The sequence below is a fragment of the Lacerta agilis genome, chromosome 14 (genome assembly GCF_009819535.1).
Source record: "Lacerta agilis isolate rLacAgi1 chromosome 14, rLacAgi1.pri, whole genome shotgun sequence".
Classification (NCBI taxonomy): domain Eukaryota; kingdom Metazoa; phylum Chordata; class Lepidosauria; order Squamata; family Lacertidae; genus Lacerta; species Lacerta agilis.
This window is the reverse complement of record NC_046325.1, coordinates 25,595,098-25,614,488: the sequence shown is the minus strand read 5'-3', so window position 1 is coordinate 25,614,488 and position 19,391 is coordinate 25,595,098. Positions and strand designations below refer to the sequence as shown.

The 19,391-nt window shown below is 41.1% G+C and overlaps 1 protein-coding gene across 21 annotated transcripts in view; it reads right to left on the bottom strand.

Moving 5' to 3' along the window:
- Positions 1-3,367: 3,367 nt before the first annotated feature.
- The window catches only part of MAPT (microtubule associated protein tau), a 76,452-nt gene continuing 60,428 nt past the window's right edge, over positions 3,368-19,391 (bottom strand). For 16 of the 21 annotated variants that reach the window (XM_033169866.1, XM_033169867.1, XM_033169876.1 and 13 more), the window contains 4 exons: positions 17,403-17,495; positions 10,461-10,542; positions 8,700-8,812; positions 3,368-3,637 (listed from right to left, as the gene is read on the bottom strand). In XM_033169866.1, the coding sequence (XP_033025757.1) occupies positions 3,422-3,637; positions 8,700-8,812; positions 10,461-10,542; positions 17,403-17,495 (504 nt within the window). In that variant the 3' untranslated portion in view covers positions 3,368-3,421. Of the gene's footprint in view, positions 3,638-4,441; positions 4,572-8,699; positions 8,813-10,460; positions 10,543-11,419; positions 11,460-17,402; positions 17,496-19,391 lie in introns of those variants that run through there. The other 5 variants (XM_033169862.1, XM_033169873.1, XM_033169859.1 and 2 more) reach the window with 4 other exon arrangements.

Genomic DNA, 19,391 nt, shown 5'->3' with positions numbered 1-19,391 from the left:
GAACCCAATCTGTTCCTCTCCCACGCTATCCCATCCTCCATCTTACAACTTACTCAACTTTTTTTTAACTTCATTCCACAAAATACTTTTGCTTACAGAAACAATGGACAATCTATACTTCCCAACAATTAGTTGAACTGATTTTATCCATGGCTCAAAACAATAAGCAAGCAAAGGCAGCAACAGACTTTACAAGGTAGTACTCCGAAAGCAGAAAGCCTTAGTCCCAACTCAGCCTAACAAGGACAAAAACACATGCACACAGCCCATCTTCAAGGTGTCTTATCTCACAAGGAATGTATTAAGTTTAGCAACTGGCGTCGGCTTGAAATTTGAACGCGTCAGACATTTTCTCAGAAAAACATGCAAAGAAAGTTTTTTAAGATTTTTCTTACCACCACCACTTAGAAATAGAAGCCCGCTTTGCAAGTTTCCCCCCAAATATTCTCTACCACTTTGGGGTTTCTTTTGAGCAGCTGCAGTTTCCACAAACATTCCTCCAATATCCTTGAATGCCTAGGTCTGGGGCATTGTACAAATACCAAGGCTTCTCTATCTAAGGTACAGAAGATTTGTTTCACAATGGTGTGGGGTTTTGGAATAATTATGTGGCAGCAGTGGGGCTGTGGCCTTCCAGCTGCTGGTGGTCTATAGCTTCCATCATTCCTGACCATTTACTATGCTGGCTTGGGCAGATGGGGAGTTGAGTCTACCATCATATGGAGGTGCGGGACCAGTAGCTTTTCAGAAGAAGGTAGACTTGACTCCCTACCAGACCCCAACAACATGGTCAATGATCAGGGATGATGGGAGCTGTGGACTAGCAGCACCTCCGTGCCAGATTCCCCACCCTGGTACAAAAACAGATGCACATGTTGGGTAGCAAGACTATTTGAGGAAATGGAGAGAACAGGAAAAGGAAATTCCTAATCACTGAGCGCCATCCTCCCAACTCTACAAGGTCTATGATTCTAATTCTGCATACTATGATCCTTATCTGTTGCAGAATCTTCTGCACCAATGACAAGACACCTGGTTCACTTAGAGGCTGCCACCCAGTCATCAATAACCACCATCAGTTTGGCAAACTCAGATAATATACACCTTACCAAGCTTTAAATACTATGCTGTAAACCTACACCACAGTTCCTTATTGGACCTAGCTCTGAGGATCAGGCCTCTGTTGCCATATTTGTCAACTTGCTGTTAAAAAGCCATGTATGCTATCACCAATTTGAGATTCCCACCCCGCTTGGATTTGTGTGTTTTGTTTTACTTAAACCAACTTACGCTCTCACTTGGAAATTCCCAAACACATCCACACAATTCCAACTGTGTAATGTATGTGTGGTGGTGGACTGCCTTATAAAATCTGTATTATTTACAACCATTCATGCAATAGATTGTGTAATAATTCTAATAGGAGCTCTGTTGCTGTTTGGTGTTTCAGGTGGTACTCCAATAAACTAGGCTATGTTTTGTGAAGCCTATGTTGCTTGGGAATTCATATCTGAAGGATGGAAATTTGGGAGGGCAGGCGAGAGAGAGATTCTATCAGCTGATGAAGGAATAGCCATTCACAAAAGGCAAAGTACTCTCTGAAATTAAATTATTTTCACTTAGCCTAGGTAGATGTACAGCTACAACTCGTACCGAAAATGTTTTTTAAACTGCAAGGGGGAAAGGGTTTGTAAGGACGACCCTGGAATCTGTACTACAAATGCAATTGGTCTTCCAACTTTGACAGGTGAGGGAAAGAGCTCTTTCTGCTAGTATGATAGCTTCTTGAGCCAGTACACATATGCAGGTTATGTTCAGAAACAGTCATTATTCAGACACTTCCGCACAGTGTGCTAGTTTTGGACTCCCCCACCAACCTGTGAAAACTTGAATTCTCTGATACCTTTTCAGAAAATATGGGAAATTGTTCCTGTTGGTTGCATTGTGTTGTAGGTTTCCCTTGGAGCATGCACACCCACGTTTGGGGACTTGTTCATACTACATGAGCAATGCTTGATTACTCATAACTGAAAGGGTGAACAATCTTCACGGAAAAGCATTGTATTGGAGGTGATAACGAAACCTTTTGGTGTCTATGATTTGTGATACTTCTTCCACAGATGCATGTACTGAGGAACAAACATGCATGCGATGAAGAGAGCATCAGATATATGCAACTATTATGAAAGACTCTTTATTCTAAAAGGTGCACCTATTCCCACATGCACACCCTTCCAGGAAGTTACCCTTCTTCCCCCATGCACTTGCACTTAAGTGCACCTATCTCATTTAACAAAAAAAAAACCTAGAACCACACCTCTACCTCACAAATTTCTACGTACGACCACAATTTTGTCATGAAAACCAAGAGAAACAGCCATGCTTATCAGACTGAACACAAGGAGCAAATCTGAAACCCACAAACCTCCTTGCTCCCCTCCCCCAAGAACGCCTACCAAGTCCTTTGAGCCAACCTGCCAATGTTACAGCAAGAGCAAAGAGACGGGCATGGAACTTGTGGCATTTTTTAGGCTGGAAAGATGAGAAAGAAGGCAGGCAAGTGGAAGAGGGGAGAAAAGTGGTAGTAATATAGTCAAATAGTATGAAAATTTGCTTTTAATGTCCCTACATTTGCAAAAACTGTCCCCAAAGGGGAATCGCATGAGGCAAGCGTCAGCTTGCTCCTCAGTATGCATCAGTTGAAACATAGTGTGAGGGAGCTGGCAGGATTTCAATGCTGTTTGCTCTTGTAATTCAAAGCTATCGGGCCAATGCATTGGGCCTTGCATGCAGTGGTATGGCTCTAGCCAAACTCCATTCAAGAAAACTTAAAATAAAAGGCATATGCCTGTGGCAAATTGGGCATTTGCACCCTTTCCAGCATAAAAACATCCCCATGCAGAGATGAGATACTGAAGACTAATTCCCTGAGGACTGAAGTAGGGGATATTTCACACTGCAAATCCTGTGTATGCAGTTGATATCTGCTTTAGACCTACACTATCACACATACCTGTAACAAAATGCAAAACAGCAGGTGTTCTTGAAGGTTACTAAACAATCCCACAGCAATATAGGCTCTTTTCTCTGTTCCTGGGGACCAACTTGGTTAGCTGCAGCACAAATTTTCCTAACAATTACATTTCCTTTTGTTTAGGAGCAAGTGGTGAAATGATGTCTTTCTCTAGACAGATATAGTAAGAAATCTTTGTTTTCACACTGTTACTAATTTTGAAATCCTGAGACTACAGATGAATAAATGGCAAGGGGGACTGGGAACCAGGTTAAAAGAGTTAGCCCATTAATATAAAAAACGAAATAAATTAAGGAATGGTGGGGAATGAAGATGTAAAACGGAACAGAGGAAGAAAGGCCAGAGTGGATTCTTCTCTTCTTATTCTCTCCACCCACTTTAACACAATCACAAGCCCTGCTTGGCCAGGGAAGCAGACACTTCATCGGCCAATGTGGCCAGCTGTGGGGAGTCCACCATGTTGATGCTTCCAGTAGAGGAGACGTTGCTAAGGCGCCGTGGGGAGGCATCTCCAGATACAGTGGGTGATTTGTAGACAATTTCAGCTCCATGGTCAGTCTTGGCTTTGGCGTTCTCACGAAAGGTCAGCTTGTGGCTCTCAATCTGGAATGAGAGACATCGGCAGGTCAGAATGAGAGAGTAGGACAGGGAAAAGTGGAGGGAGTGGATGCTGTTTTCCCACACCCACTTCAGCTATACCTTCAATAGCGTTTGACTGGTATGCCAAAGTGGTTCGTTCAGCCGCAGCTCCTCTTCTCTCCATCGCCGCTGCTTTGGCAAAACACTGGTGTATGCTCAGAATTAGGAAAATCCAGGCTCTCAATTTTTAGTATGTTGTTATAAGGGCAGTCCCACCCATTTGCTTGGCTGACATTTTTTAAATTAAAAAATATATTGATATCCACGTTTCCTTGATCTAGGAATCCTACATTGCTTTATACAACCTATAGACAGAAGTTGTATGCAAACTGTGTGCTATGAGCCCATGAAATGGAACATACAAAAATGTCACTTTTTTCAAAAGCAGCTTCTCCCAGAACTGTACTACCATGTTATGAAAAGGTGACCTAACCAAATACATTTATGAATGTTTTCAGACAAAGAAATCGAGTCTCCTATCAAATTGGGCATCCCTTATCTTGAAACCATGCCAGAGGAAAGATCACAGCAGCCACTAGACTGCAGATAAGTGAGATGATGATAGAGGTCTGGTAGTCCAAAATATTTTTAAGGTACAGGGTTTTTTTTCACATTAAGCTGCTAGGGTTAGTACAGGACACCAGGTTTTCAATCTAACAAAATCAGAGAAAACTAGTATGATGCCTTCCCACCCCACACCCTCCAAGCTCTGGGTATCTGATTCCCATCTAGCTCTCACAAAGCTCATGAGAACAGGTAACTACTTACTGGCATCACATGGGTGCAAGTCGGGGAGTGGGCTCTCCTCAGGGATGGAGGGCTCCGTGATGGGGGAAGGAGGCCCAGTCTTATTGGGGCAGTTTTGAGCACCGTTCGTGTCTTCCTTGCCCTTCTCTCTCTGCATGTGGGTGGAGAAGGTCAGTGGGATGCAAAATAGCATCGTCAAATAAGATGACATGAAACCAAAAATCTTCAATGGGGAGGGAGGGACATATAGAATTGGAGGAGGACAGAGCATCAGGAATATAACTGCAGCGTGCAGAAGAAGGTACAGGAACCAGAGATGGAGAATGCAAGAGCTAGAGAATAAAGATGGCGTGCACTCCGATATGTCTCATACCACTCAGCAGATGGCTGGTGAATTTTGCCATTGTCAGTCAGCAGAGGAGTGGAACATACAGGCATGGGTTAACGCCTCTTCTGGAAAGCAGGGTCAAATGATTTTTACCAAAAAAATAATTCTAGTGGGGAAGAAAGCTTTGTCCAATTGCCAATCTTAACTCTGCCTTCACAAAAAGCAGGGTTAATTCTTGCCCTTGTATTCTACTGTTGTCGCCATAGGTGCCTTTTTAAATAAAAAAATTAGTTATTCTCATAAGGCCTTAACTTTGATACAACCTTTATCCTCTGGATCTCCTCTCTCATTAGCCAGAAGTGCTGAGGAGGTGGTTGGAGCTTGCACCTGGGCCCGCCTACTCAACTCAACTCACTAAGTGCTAAGGGCTCTGCAGAGGAAAGAGAGCTCCGTTTACAGCCTCTGTGCCACTACATTAGAGATAGCCAGAGTCTTCCCAGACCCCTAAGCAATCCCAGGAACACCAGCAAATGATCGGGGGTAGCTGGGGTCTTATGTAGACCCCCATTCCACAGTTGTAGAAGCAGAAATCTTTAGAGGCGTGGGTATCTAGAGTCTACCTCCCCCTCCCCTTTCTTATCAGGTGGTGACAGCAGGGTTTTTTTGCTTAAAGCAACAACTTATTGTGAGATGAAGTTACATAGCTTGGTGATGGCTGGTGCAGGGATGCTACTAAAGCAGAGGACCTCTAATGTTTTCCATATTCTTTACTGTTCCCAATAAAAACAGATGCTCACACTTCATTAGCATTAGGATTCCTTCTAGACGCCCTGGCTGTCTCAGGGCACAACTACAGAATGGTCACTAAGCCTGAGCAGATAGCTAATATAACAATGGAACTATTCCAAAGTTTAAACTTGTCTCTTGGGGAAGAGAATCAGTGGGGGAGAGAACAGTGCTATCCTTCTCACTCTCATGAATTCTCTGCCCTCTTTAACTATGTTCATCATGCTGCTTGCCATTCATGGATTCCTCTTCCTGTGCCTGGAGCATAGGGCCATCTAAGTGGGTCAAAAGTCATACTTATGCTCACAGTGCCTGCAAGGCTTGCCTTCTCTGATATGCTACAAAAGCCCAGCTGTGGTCCAGGAAATGCAGAAAAAGAGGAGAAAGGGGGAGTGAAAGAGGTGGATGCTCAGATGTGTGAATGACACTGAGAGAAGGATAAGGAAGCGGAGAGGTTCCTCCATCAGAAGCCAGCACATTCACTGGAAGGAGCCAATGAGAGCTAGAAAGTTTTCTAAGGCTACTAAAATGAGATGCATCTGAGAGGAAGGGGCTGAAATGCATGTGAGTAGAGCCTCCCTCCCCAAGACAGGCACAACAGATGAGGCAAATACAAACAAACAAACAAATAAACAAACAGAATTAACTGGTATACGTGAATCACTCTCCAAATGGGTTTTCAAAACCTATGATGCATCCAGAGCTTTTTGTGCATAAGCTGCCTGAACTGGGTTGCCAATTTATGAGGAAAAATAACCCAGTCTGGACTGCTCTTGTGCTTTTAACAGCAGCTTGATACACAGAAAGCAGTGGGCAAACCTTTTCATAGCATGGAAATGAATATTGCCACCTGTTAATGTTTGTACATGAAGCCGCTATTAAAGGAACACATATAGGGGCCAGCTGAAAAGCTGGCAATCCTATTCTGAAGTGGAATGATTTAGGGACTTGATATTCCCAGATGCACAGTAAGCAGGCAAGCCTGCTCCAGGGAAAACAGCTAATTGTGCAATTAACTTCTAAGTATATTATATGACCTCAATGAGGAAGGTCCGCCTTAACAGAATTACTGTGCTGATTCATCATTTTATCAGTCTTCCTGGGATGACCACTCCAGTTGGCAGTATTTGCATCCTATGGAGGGACCAACAGAATAGGCTGCTCTGCCACATTAAATATCTCAGCAACCTGGATACCAGCAATATGTGAGCAGGTAATGGTCAATGGGCCCTTTCTTTTTAAACGAAAAAAGTTGAGAAGGGCCTTCTGAGAGCAAGGCAGGGACTTTGTGAAATGTTAAAAGGCCTCAAGTATACCTTATGAAAATGATATCTAGACCACAGCAACAGACATCAGTCTTGACTGTAGTAGCAAACATAGCCAAGCAATCAAAGACCCCTCCTCCTCCTTGCTCCATTTGAAACCTTTGCCTCCCTCTGGGCGCATACAGACGTACCTAAAAATGGCAGCCGACACGTTAATTTCTCCAATGATGTGAGCCTGGTTTCCCCCTCCTTTATGCTGCAAATCAACAGGCATACTTACCTCCATTGCAAACACCACATTCGTTGCTGCCCCTTTCCCATGCTTTAGACTTTCTGCTTTTTAAAAAAAATTATGTAAAGCACCAATGATATAGCTGTGTGATTAAAGGGGAAACTGAACTTACCGTGAAGCTCCATCTGTTTAATCAGTAGGATCGCTCGCTAGAAAGACTAACTTATCCTGTATCTCCAAAGGCAAGGTCAACCTAACTTACATCCCTAGTTGGAGAGGAATTTCCTTCCAAGATCTTGGCAGATAGCAAATGCACTCATTAAAGAAACAGTCTACCAATAAAATAAAAAATCCTTCCAGTAGCACCTTAGAGACCAACTAAGTTTGTTCTTGGTATGAGCTTTCGTGCGCAAGCACACCTCTTCAGATATCTGAGGCATGCACATGAAAGCTCATACCAAGAACAAACTTAGTTGGTCTCTAAGGTGCTACTGGAACGATTTTTTTTATTTTTTATTTTGTTTTGATTATGGCAGACCAACACGTTTACCTACCTGTAACCAGTCTACCAACAGGCAGGCTCATTAAATGCACTCATTAAAGGAACAGTCTACCAACAGGCAGGCTCACTTGTGGAAAAGCTGAAATCACCAAAACATGACAAAAGGAACTAGGAATGAGAAAAGGGAAGTGAAGGAGGTCTCTGATGTAACATGCTGCTGCCCCATGCAAGCATCACCTCCCCACCCCATGCCAGCCCCCCCCCCAACACACTGTGCTTGTCTGACCGCCACACCAGTAAGTCTGCTCACCAACCTACCAATTAACAAGCAGGAACACCCAACTTCCCTTTCTCATTTAGTTTATCCAGGAATCAAAAGTTGGGAGAATGCTTGCATTCAGGGCCTGCTTGCAGCTTCCCACAGGCATCTGGTTGGCCACTATGGGAATGCAATGCAGGACGAGATACCGCAGGGCTCGGCACAAGACACTGCAGTCAGTTTTTGCTTCAGCTCTCTTTTCTCCAAACTCAGCAACAGGTTTGTCTGGCAATAACATGATGGCAATGCTTTCAGAGCCCACAAGCTTTGTTTTTAGGTATGTCTGTACGCACCCCCAGGTGCCTCTTGGAGAGTATGGAAGGAAAGAATTCTTCTGAAGGGCAAGTCCTACCCCACTCCAGCCATCATTGTGGGCAGCTGCTAAGGAACTAACCACGTTATGTACAAACATGCTTTAAACCTCCGGGAGGAGGGGCTTGTTCAGTGTGGGGAAAGGGTTGAACACTCCTTCCCACACTATTTTTCTGCTCTCAATCACCTCAGCTTGGAGAGGGGAAGATCAACATCACAGCTCCAATAAGTGATTTTGCATGGAACACATAGTTTAGTCTCTGAGGTAGCTCCCTTTTTTGGAACAAAGTGGAGAATGATGCTAAGCAATTACCCCTTTGCTGTTAGTCTGGCAAACATAATAGGCATTTAGTAGGCATTAGAGAAGCATACAGAAAATGCATGGGGAAAACAGGGGACTTAAAAAAGCAAGATTCAAAGCAGCAACATCAGAGACTGGTGGGGTGCAGGGCTTGAGAATGATGCTGCTAACTGTTATTACCTTGGTGAGATTTTCTCCTCATGCACAGAAAACAGCAAGAGGAAGAATGCTTACCTTTTTATTTCCTCCTCCAGGCATATGGGTGATGTTGTCTAATGACCCAATTTTTGATTGCACCTTATCTTTGAAGTCCAGTTTCTCAGATTTCACCTCCACTTGCCCACCACCTAGAGGATACATAAAGGCAGGGTTAGCAAATACAAAAAAAGTGTGTACAAGATTTGGAGAAAATAATGTGATGGACTTGGCCTGTTATCCTCAGAGTTTAGCGCAAGCAAATAACAAATTATACAGCCTAGAAACCAAAAAACAAAACCCAGCAAGTTCGCACAGCAGAATTCAAGTTCCACACAGTTTGCAAATATACTTCGATCTCATAAAACTGATCAAGTTTTACTACATGTCCATGCTCCCTTTCAGCATTAGAAGTGGAAGCAGTTGGTCCAGAATAATGCCAGCTGAATGAATTGCATAATAGTGAAGAAGTAATGAAATACTAGTAGGCAAGAGCTAAAAGAAAAGAAGAGGATGTTGCGTTGCATGAGCTTGAGAAAAAATTATCTTGGATCAACTTGGTGGATGCTGAAGGGATATTGTCAGGTAGGTGTTTTGTTTGTCACCTGTCACCAGTATGTGGCTTGCTCACTTGACTATGCAACTCAGTTTGTATAGAAAGTAAATGGCAACAGTTGAACATGCCACTATAGGGTGTACTTTAAATTAGATGCTAGCAAGCTTATAGCATACCAAGGTGATAAATACCATCAACAGTCTGATGAGACCCACTCTTTAAAAAGAGTCCCCTTTTTTCTCCCTCCCTCCCTCCCTTCCTTTCTATTTTATGGTCTCCATCCATAGGAACAAAGGAAGCAACAAAAGGCCTTATCAATTACATTTGCAGGTAGACTGTGCCTGGTGCCAACTGGCTTCTGTACCAGCCGGTTGGACAAAACAGCTCAGAGAGCACAAATGTATGTACTAACATGTGTGTGTTAGATTGTTGCCCCCAATAGGCCTGTATGCATCTGCTATGGCATCCAGATTTCTTCAACATTTTCCCCCAAAGCAAATTTACAGCAGAAGGTGTACAGGCAGAGGACTCAAGTCCATGAACCATGCGTAGGAAGGGCTTCCAGAGATCAAAGATCTGATCCAACATGTTTGCCTCTGTAGGAGGGCTTTTGGAGTCATTCCTTTAAGCGGCATGCACATGAAATTATTAAGTACTAACCCATTAATCATTAATATATTAAGTTTATAATAACCTAAAAAGTTATGCAACTATGTTATCTTGGTCATGTATCTAGGCGTTTCTAGAATAACCCTGTGAACCAATAGTTGACAAAAGTCATTTAGATGATCAATTCCAATATTTTGCAAACATTTCTCTCTCTCAGACAGAACTTAGTACAGTGGTACCTCCGGTTGTGCACGGGATCCGTTCCGGAGCTCCAGTCGGATCCCAAGGTGTGCATATCCGAAGGTGCTGCTTCTGCACATGCACGCGTGACAAAACCCAGAAAAATACTTCGGGGTTTGCTGCGCACGTATCCCAAAGGATACGTAACCGGAGGTGAACGTAAGTAGAGGTACCACTGTAGAGGCAAGCTTTACATGGGAAGCAGACTAACTTTTTTTCATTTCGCAGTTGTAATTACTTCCTCTTCTACCTATCATTGTTCTTCTTTCCCTCCTTTCCCCTTTCCTTTGTCAATGTCTGCAAAAAAGCAGAGCAAAAAAGCTATTGGGTCCCACCCCCTTTAGAAGTCCAGTAAGAAACTGTTGTTTTTAAAAAACATATATAGTCACCATCACCTGGTTTATGATGAATGTTGTCCAAGGAACCACATTTGGACGTTATGTGGCTGAGATCCACTGGCTTGTAAACAATTTGTACCTGTGAGGACAAAATTAAAGAAGTGCACAGAGTGTTTGGGGCTGGAATTTATTTCAACTTGAAAAAGAATGTCTCCCCAAGATATGCAGAGAAAGTGAGACAGACGACACACTGGAACCCAACTGGAGAAGAAATGCAGTTTGAAAAGCTGTCTAAAAGATTAATCATTCAAGCACAGGCAGAAGGAGAGTTTTCCACCAGAAACTGTGAAGTCAAAGCACGCGTTGTAGCAAAATCTCCTGCCAAAGGCATGCATACTTTTTCTTTGACTGATTTTATGAAATTCAAAGAAAAGTAACAAAGATCATCATATAACAGGAAAAGTAGATTGGATGACATATGTTTGTAACCTGAGTTTCCAAAAGTTTTAGAAAAAAAATATACCCCTCTCTTCCCTTGTTTCTAACATAGTTATTATTTTAAGCATACCTATATTCCACATTCTCAACTTTAGGAATTCATTTTTATTTTAAGTTAGATGAGATTCCAATTGCTGTAGTTATTCATAATAAATCTGTTCTATATATTTATATTTAACCTTTTTTGTTCAAATATTTTAAGAATTTAATAATATAATCAGTTGTTCAAAAGGTAATGAAAAAGACATTTCTTTTATACTTGCAAGCATTTTTATCTAAAAAGATTTAAAATGTCTGGCAAGATCACCACATGTGGCTATAGTCAACATTATCCTTATTGCATTTCCACAGCATGCACAAACTCTTTATCACACCTCCAGAGGAAGGAGGTGGGAAAGTAATGGGAACGGAAAACGCTTAAGTGAGAGAGGGAGAAAGGGGGTGAGCAGACAGAGGTATAATCAAGTAAGATATGCTACAGAGAAAATATTAAAAAAAACAGAAACAGAATTAAATACCTTTTTCTGATGTAAAACTTAAGGTTTATGTCCACAAAAACTGAAACAACAGAAATAGTCAATGTGCATTGAAAGGGTTGATTTCCACCCCCCTAAAAGGGTCTTTTCAAAATGTTGCAACAGAACAAAGGTATCTGAAACAACATGGAGACTGAAACCATACTGTGGAAAAGATTCATTTTTTCCAGAAATATTTTCTTAAACCATGCATTCACAGCAAGAGTGAAACCTCTGATGAAATTTCATCAAATTCGCTGATGTCTACCCAGCCCTCAAAAATATGCACTGAATTTTCAGAGCTTCATTTGGATATGATGAATACCACCACAGAATTTGGATGTGTAATATTCCTTGCTTTGAATGTTCTATTAAAACATAATTACAATCACAGCACAATTGTGACACATTGAACCATTTCACTTAGTGATATATGCAGTACAGGGAGAGGAATACTAAGGTATTTAAACAAAGCATTTCTGAACCTTTGAATGGCATACACAAGCTAGCAAGTGTACAACATGCACAAAAGGTACAGATAAAATTGAATTAGTGGTTATTGGGATACAAGCATTAATGATATTGTGGAAAGGAATACAACCTGACTAGAGGCAAATGGTATTCAGGGTTTCTTTTGGGCTGTAGGTGGGGCAGTATCTTCCTAGTCCATCCCTGTGCAGTTTGCTGAAAATCAGACTGGGTGTCAAAGTGTCTGTCATCCTCTCAGCCACCAGGCAAAGGAAAGTTCAGCATTTAGAACTGCAACCTACAATGGCTGAACAGGTTGCAGGGTAAGCCTCTCAGACAACAAGCATTGTTTTATCTGATGGTGGTACCTCTTCCAGGCCCCTGAACTTGAACTTACAGCTGCTCACGGCATTTTCGTTCTGCTCCCAGTCATCCAAAGCAGTATCTTAGAGGTCTCAATTCTCAGTGGCCCTTTCCATGTTGTGCTTGGAAAGACTACTCGGAACCGTTAGAATCGTTTCTGGATTCTCACCTACATCCAGAACATCCTGCAACTGAGAAGCCATCTTGTTCAAAAAAGAACATTGGAGATCAACTGGAAAATCTCCAGTAAACTGGGGATTAAGGTAAGGTTTACAGAGGTGCTTTCTTCCTCCCAGCCAACACCCCTTTTTAAGTTTTCTGGGATCACACCTACCTGCAGGAGGCTTTTACCACTCCCATCATGCAATTCAAAAGTTCCCCTCTACCACCTCTTGTTAGTGAAGAGGGCCAAAGATGAAGCATACAGGGGCTTGGCCTCAGTTCTCCAATTCTATATCTTATTAGTAGCTTTTTTCTTTTCTTTTTTTTACAAAAGTAACTCAAAACAAGTTACAACAATATATAACACATACATTAAAACCAACATAAAACAAAGAAGAGATTTAAAAAAAAATCATGTCCACATCCAAAGGCTGTACAAATGGGAAAGTATTCAAAACAAGCAGATACCAAAATTCCTCTGTTGACTCTGCCTTAACTGTAGGATCTAAGTCAGAATGGGTAAAAACATTTCTGCCCACGAAGGGTCCAGGATATTGGTCACAGCCAGCTACCAAGCTGCCTCCTATCTGTAGAAGAATCAAGATTCAACAGCCCTTTGACTGCGAGAAAGTGCCGGAAAATAGTGATGGCAAAATAGTGATGGGATAGTGCGGCCACAGAGTAGAAAGTACTATGCACACTAATAGTCTATAGTACAGTATCTAATCTGCTGATCAGAGTAAATGTAAGTCTACTATCACTACAACTTTAAGAGCCACCCCATTGGTTCATTCCTTCCAACTTCACAAACAAAGGGGCTAGCTCAGCTCCCCAAAGAGATGAAGGGCATTTGGGGTGAATCAAGCCCCTAGCCTCATGAGGCCTTCAGCAGGATTGCCCAGTTTGGGTGAAAGGAAACTCTTTGCAAGAGCCATCGAAAAATCATTTAGGACCCATCAGTCTCCTGGAGCAGGCTGCCCTAATAGGTCTTCCAACCATCCTGAGATCTGGGATCCCACCAATCTTTTTAAAGATGTTTCTAAACTATCCTGAACATCTCAAAGATTCCTCGCTAAACATATTTCTCTTATCATACTTTTTAATCTGTTTGCATTTGGTGAAAGCTGTGACAGAAGGAGAGACATTTTGGTATGCATTGTTGACCACAGGATGAAAAGGACCCAGTGGGAAATCATGGATTTGGTGTTGTGTAGCTTAGTGCTAGAATGAACACATATATAAGGTACAGGGTGGGTAAATAAGATAGGAGAAAGTATCAGGAGAGACCACACAAATAGGCACCTGTTTCCTCTGCCTTTGTTCTATAGTAGACCTTTCTTGCATATGCACCTCAGGAGGCTCTTCAACTCAATCTTGTCACAAAACGTGCAACCTGTCTACCTAGTTCAGCACATCTTAAGCATAGATCAGTAAAAATCTGCTTATATTTGGTATAGAAGTCAGCTCAACTCTGTATTTTGCTAGGCAAACTGTCTTCATCTGAGAGCACATTTCCATCTTGCCTGCCAAGGTCAATAGGTTAGACTTCATGTGTACTAGATAGAAATACAGTAATTGTTTTGCACAGAATCCAAATCCAGCATCATAGCACAGGGAAGGAATGATACCTATAAACCTATTAATCACTGTGAATCAGCTCTAAAACTCTTCAAGATCCAAGTGTCTTTGAAATGTCTGAATTGCGCTAAATAAATCACATGGACTTATTGCCTAAACCCCAAAGAAGCATTTTCAATAAAAGGGGAGCAGCCTGGGCTTTTCCTGGGGTGATCCAATTTGTTCATGTTTTGTAAACAAAGAAGTCTTTGCTCTCTGGCTCTAAAAATAGAACAAGAATGCCATTCCATTGCCTTCAACACCAACCTTCAGGATGGTTTATTGCAGTACTATTGTGGTGTTTACTATCTCATATGTCAGGTGTCTTTTTTCAGATTGACACTGAAGAAAACTTTCCCCTACTTAAGAACACTTTTGGGTTTTGCTTTGGGATATTGCAAATTTAGCCTAAGCTCACAACCTCCATCACTAGGTGAGTTTATATACATTAATTTTAAACTACAATGAGGTTTACAAAAATTAAGATAAGTAAAATAATAAATACACTTTACTGTGTAGGGTGTGGTAGCCTCGGACTACAGCTCTCATCAGCGTCACACAGCACAGCAAAAGCCCAAAGAGCACTGAACAGATGGCTTAGAATAAAAGCACTAAGCACTAGTTCCTGTGCCTGAACACTAGGGGTGTTATTCAACTAAGCTTTACTCAGAGTAGATCCACTGAAATTAATGAACACGACTAAGCTAGAATTGACTATAAAAATAGCAGTGCTGTTGCAATTTTCTTTCCTCTTCCAAATGCTAGTTACTGAAATATCTTCCTCCAAATTTGAAAAAGGCAAAAAGGATTTTTTAAATCCACAATGAAAATACATCATGGCTTCCTCTAAGCATAATTTATAAAAGAAATGGCAGGAAAAGTTGGGAATGCCAACTTTAAAAGCATAATATACTTTTGCAAGTTCCTTATGTAATGTGGAAATCCAGTCTCCAAGTACAAGTGCCCATCTAAGCTCATCTGTGCACTCCTTTTCTTCCCCAGCTACTCTTTGCAATATTCGCAAACTGTATAAACAATTCTGATGTGCAAACTTATCTGGAGATGGCCAACTTCAATAAAAAGCCTTTCTAACTTATAGGGCACCTATAGATAGGTACATTAAACAGTACAACAGTAAGCTGGCCTAAGTGGAGCACATAATGTGTTCCTTACTAATCTTGAATGGAGCTATAGCCCTCGAAAGCATTTCAGGTTTTCTTTTTAAAATATAAATTTGTTTATAAAAGCAAGCTCAAGATGAAATTTATCCACTGCAGACTAGTGCATAAAATAAACCCTGCTGTCTGATATGTCCCACAATTATCTTGGCTGACAAAACAACATGGAAACATCAACATAAGGGATGTGGTAGGATACAGTCATACCAACACCAAGTCAAGAGTCAAATTGTTTAAACAAGGCAAACCAACACACCGAACTAATTTGTTCATGTTATGTACACTTGTGTAAGTATGTGGAACTAGTTCTGAATACAGGCTATAAGCCTTGTACATATTCCTTATTGCTTTGAAAAACATACTGGGTGACATTAATTGAGAGGATGCTCATCTGATTTGCAGATGACACAAAACTGTGATGGGTAGCTAATGCTACAGAAGACAATTGGGATTCAAGATGACCTTAACAGATTGGAGAACTGGGCCCAGACTAACAAAATTAACTTAAATAGGGACAAATGTAAGGCTCTACACTTAGGCAGGAAGAAACAGCTGCACATATATAAAATGGGAGACACCTGGCTTCATAGTACATATGAAAAGGATTTAGAGATCTTAGCCTGGAAAAGAGGAGACTGAGAGGAGAGATGATAGCCATCTTCAAATATCTAAAGGGCTATCACATGGAAGATGGAGCAAGCTTCTTTTCTACTGCTTCGGAGGGTAGGACCTGAACCAATGGCTTCAAGTTACAAGAAAGGAGATTCTAACTAGACACCAGGAAGAACTTTATTATGGTTAGGGCTGTTCAACAGTGGAATAGACTCCCTGGGAAGGTGATGGACCTTCCTTGGAGGTTTTAAAGCAGAGGTTGGATGGCCATCTGTCATGGATGCTTTAGCTGAAATTCTTGCATTGCCGGGGGTTGGACTAGATGACTCTCAGGGTCTCAACTCAATGACTGCATGACGTATTCTTTGATTTGTTTGTGTCAAACACATGACTGTATTACATGCTCCTAAATGTTTGACCTGGAAGCTCAAATTCCAGCACCTTCAAAACTCAGCCTTTAAAAGGGCACTTTTTTTTCTTGGTTGCAGAGGAATATGTACAGAGTTGGGCTGGGCTGGTGTGCCAGTGATCAGCAGACAGAGCTTGTGTGTCATGTGCTTACTCTCCATTTTCCCTCCTTCTAATATCAAACTTAGAAATGGAGCCAGAAGAAGAGGGCCACTGAGAAACAACAAGGAGGTACCAGCCTGCTTAAAAGAATCCTGAAGTTCATAGAAGTACAAAAGAAAACTGTTTTTCTAACCAAGAGGGATAGCACCCCCACCCACCCAATCGGCACAGTGAGCACTAGTATGTTTAGTAGTCATCAGAACCTATTGAACATTGCAAAGCAGTTGGAAAAACAAAAAATCACAAAGTGTAGGGGAAGAGTGAATTGGCTTGCTTGAGCCCTAACAGCTTATACTGTTTTGGAGGAAAGCATCATGGCTGGATATCTGAACAAGAGAATTCCTATTAGGTAATAATATCCTGCAACTTTTTGTTGTAAGGCCCTCCTGTATCCTATAAATACCAGTTCTCCCTTACCCCCTCAATTCTACTAGATACAGAACACTAAACACTTTCCTTTTCTGCCTTTCCCTCTGCTCCCAAATCCTCACTAAAAATAAAAATTCCCCTGAAATCGTATCATGGAAGCAAAATAAATTATGCAAAGTAAGCCTAAGGTAAATGATTCATTATTTTATCTAATTTGCATATTTTATTTTGGGGGGAACAAGGAACATGTGCTTCCTTGATTGAGAATTTGGATTTTTTTTTAAATGCTGATTATAATCAGCTTTCCATTTGCAATACACTCTGCACCTTCATTTTCCATCAACTATCTGAGTCAGAAAGTGTAATTTCTGGGGTAATTTGAACACTATGTATTGAGAAGGCAGCCACTTAAATAATATTGCCTCCAATTCAATACCCAATTAGCTCAGTGCACATCCCCATACAGCAAACTCTGCTGGAGCTTTAATCAAGCCATATTTTCACTGGTAACAGGTTAATTCACTACACATCATCAATAGCTGTCTGATTGTGCAGACAGCATTGGTGTTTCAGGGTTAATGCACAAGTCATGCCACTTATAATAAGTTTGATTATTATAGTGCATTGAATGGTGTGAAGGTACTCACACTGCCTCCTCCTGGGGTATGTTTGATATTATCCTTTGATCCACACCTGGATTGGACATGGCTAAAGTTCAGCTTCTTATTAACCACCTGTACCTTTGATAGCCAGAAAAAGAATATGAGTGACAACCGCTGCCATCCACAATTATCCTTTCGAGTAGAGAAATATTTTGCATTTTGTAGCAGTCATCTAAGATAAAGAAAGAAGCAAGGGACTTTCCCCTTGGGACAAATGCCAGTTCCTTGCTTTGAAGATGAAGCTTCAAATTTCAGCTTACGCAGTGGCGAACGTCCTACAGTCAGGCCTGAAATTAGTACAGTGTTTAAAAGAACGAAAAAAACAAAACCAACTCATGACATAGGCTGCCCCGTTTCTAATACAGAGATATTTGTCCCAGCACAGGACTGCAACCAAGTGTTTAAATGAACAATATAAAGTAAAACAAAAGCAACTGTGTTGGCTTATTGGTTGGAGAGCCAGGGAAAATTACTGTTAAGGGTAGCATATAATAAATGCAGTTAATGGCTCTCTGTTCTGCTATGTTCATTGACATGGTACATGCTGCTAGGATAATCATATTCACCTCCTAGTCGTTGCTAGCACCACAGAATAACCATTATATTTGGAAGCACGTCAAACTTTCACCAGACTTTAAAAAGGGCTGTCAATCTGAAAGCACCCTGACCCAACTGTTGCTCTCTCTCTCTCTCTCTCTCTCTCTCTCTCTCTCTCTCTCTCTCTCTCCCTGAAAGCCTCATTCAGAACTGCAACGGAGTTTCCACACATCAGGGAATATAGCACTTTCTGTGTGTTTATCTCCCATTATGTCCTGTCTACACTACTGGGCATGGCATAGGCTGGAGAAGCAAATATTTAACACAACAAGCCATTTTAAATAAATTCTAATACCATTTTTTAAAACTGTGCTTCAGTGCTTTTAAAATTTCAACACTATTACATAATTACTGTAAAAAAATAATGCTTAAAACTAGAACAAAAATATTTTAAAGTCAGCATGGGGGGGAGTGACCAGTAGTGATAAAATGGCACTCAATACAAATATTCAAACAACATGCATGTTTTTTAAAACATTTTTTTAAAGTTGCATTAAAACCCATTTTAAGTTGAAGCACTATTATACTAATCTTTTTTAAAAAAAATAAATAAAGGAGAAATAGTGCTAATTAAAAATAATAAATCCCCACCCATCAATGACACCTATCAAAAAGGTAATAATGAAGTGTACCAAAGTACAGATGCAGACAGACAAGCCTGCCTGCCTAATACAACATTGCAAACATCAAAACCATACCTTAAAAAAATAATATGACAAAAATAAAGCTAAGGTGATTTACACTTGCTGGATTTTCCATAGTCTGAGAAAAGACTGGAAACACAAGAGTTACAAGATTTGATGACATTATGTTGCTCCTCTGTAAAAAGGAAGTGAAAAAAGCATACTCTAAAAACCTGATGCTGAGCACCCAGTCAAGTAATCTGAGTAATTTGTGGGTGGTGTTTATATTTGCAATAATGGTTACCACTCTTATCTACTTACTGTATTTCTTATTCACCCTTCAACATAAAGCCCCAGGGTAGGTTACAACAACATTAAGATAAAGCCAAATAAAACCACCAACCACTAACAGTCATACATTAATTAACAATTTCAAGGCAGGTCATAAAGACAAGCAAGCTATGACCAGTAAACTAAGAACGTCCCTTAGCTACAGACTACTCATATTGTTTTGCAGAGACAGAATATTTAGGTCTGGCAATTGTTGCATCAGTGCAGGGAATGGGGCAAACCATAGATCCCTAAATTACCCTGGGCTCCAGCAGCCTCGTTAATAATCCAACCCTTTAGTTTAGACCGACCCTTCATAGAATGACTATACAGTGGTGCCCCGCTAGACGAAAATAATTCGTTCTATGAGTGTCTTCGTAGAGCGAATTTTTCGTCTAACGAAGCGGCAATGGAGCGCGGAGGT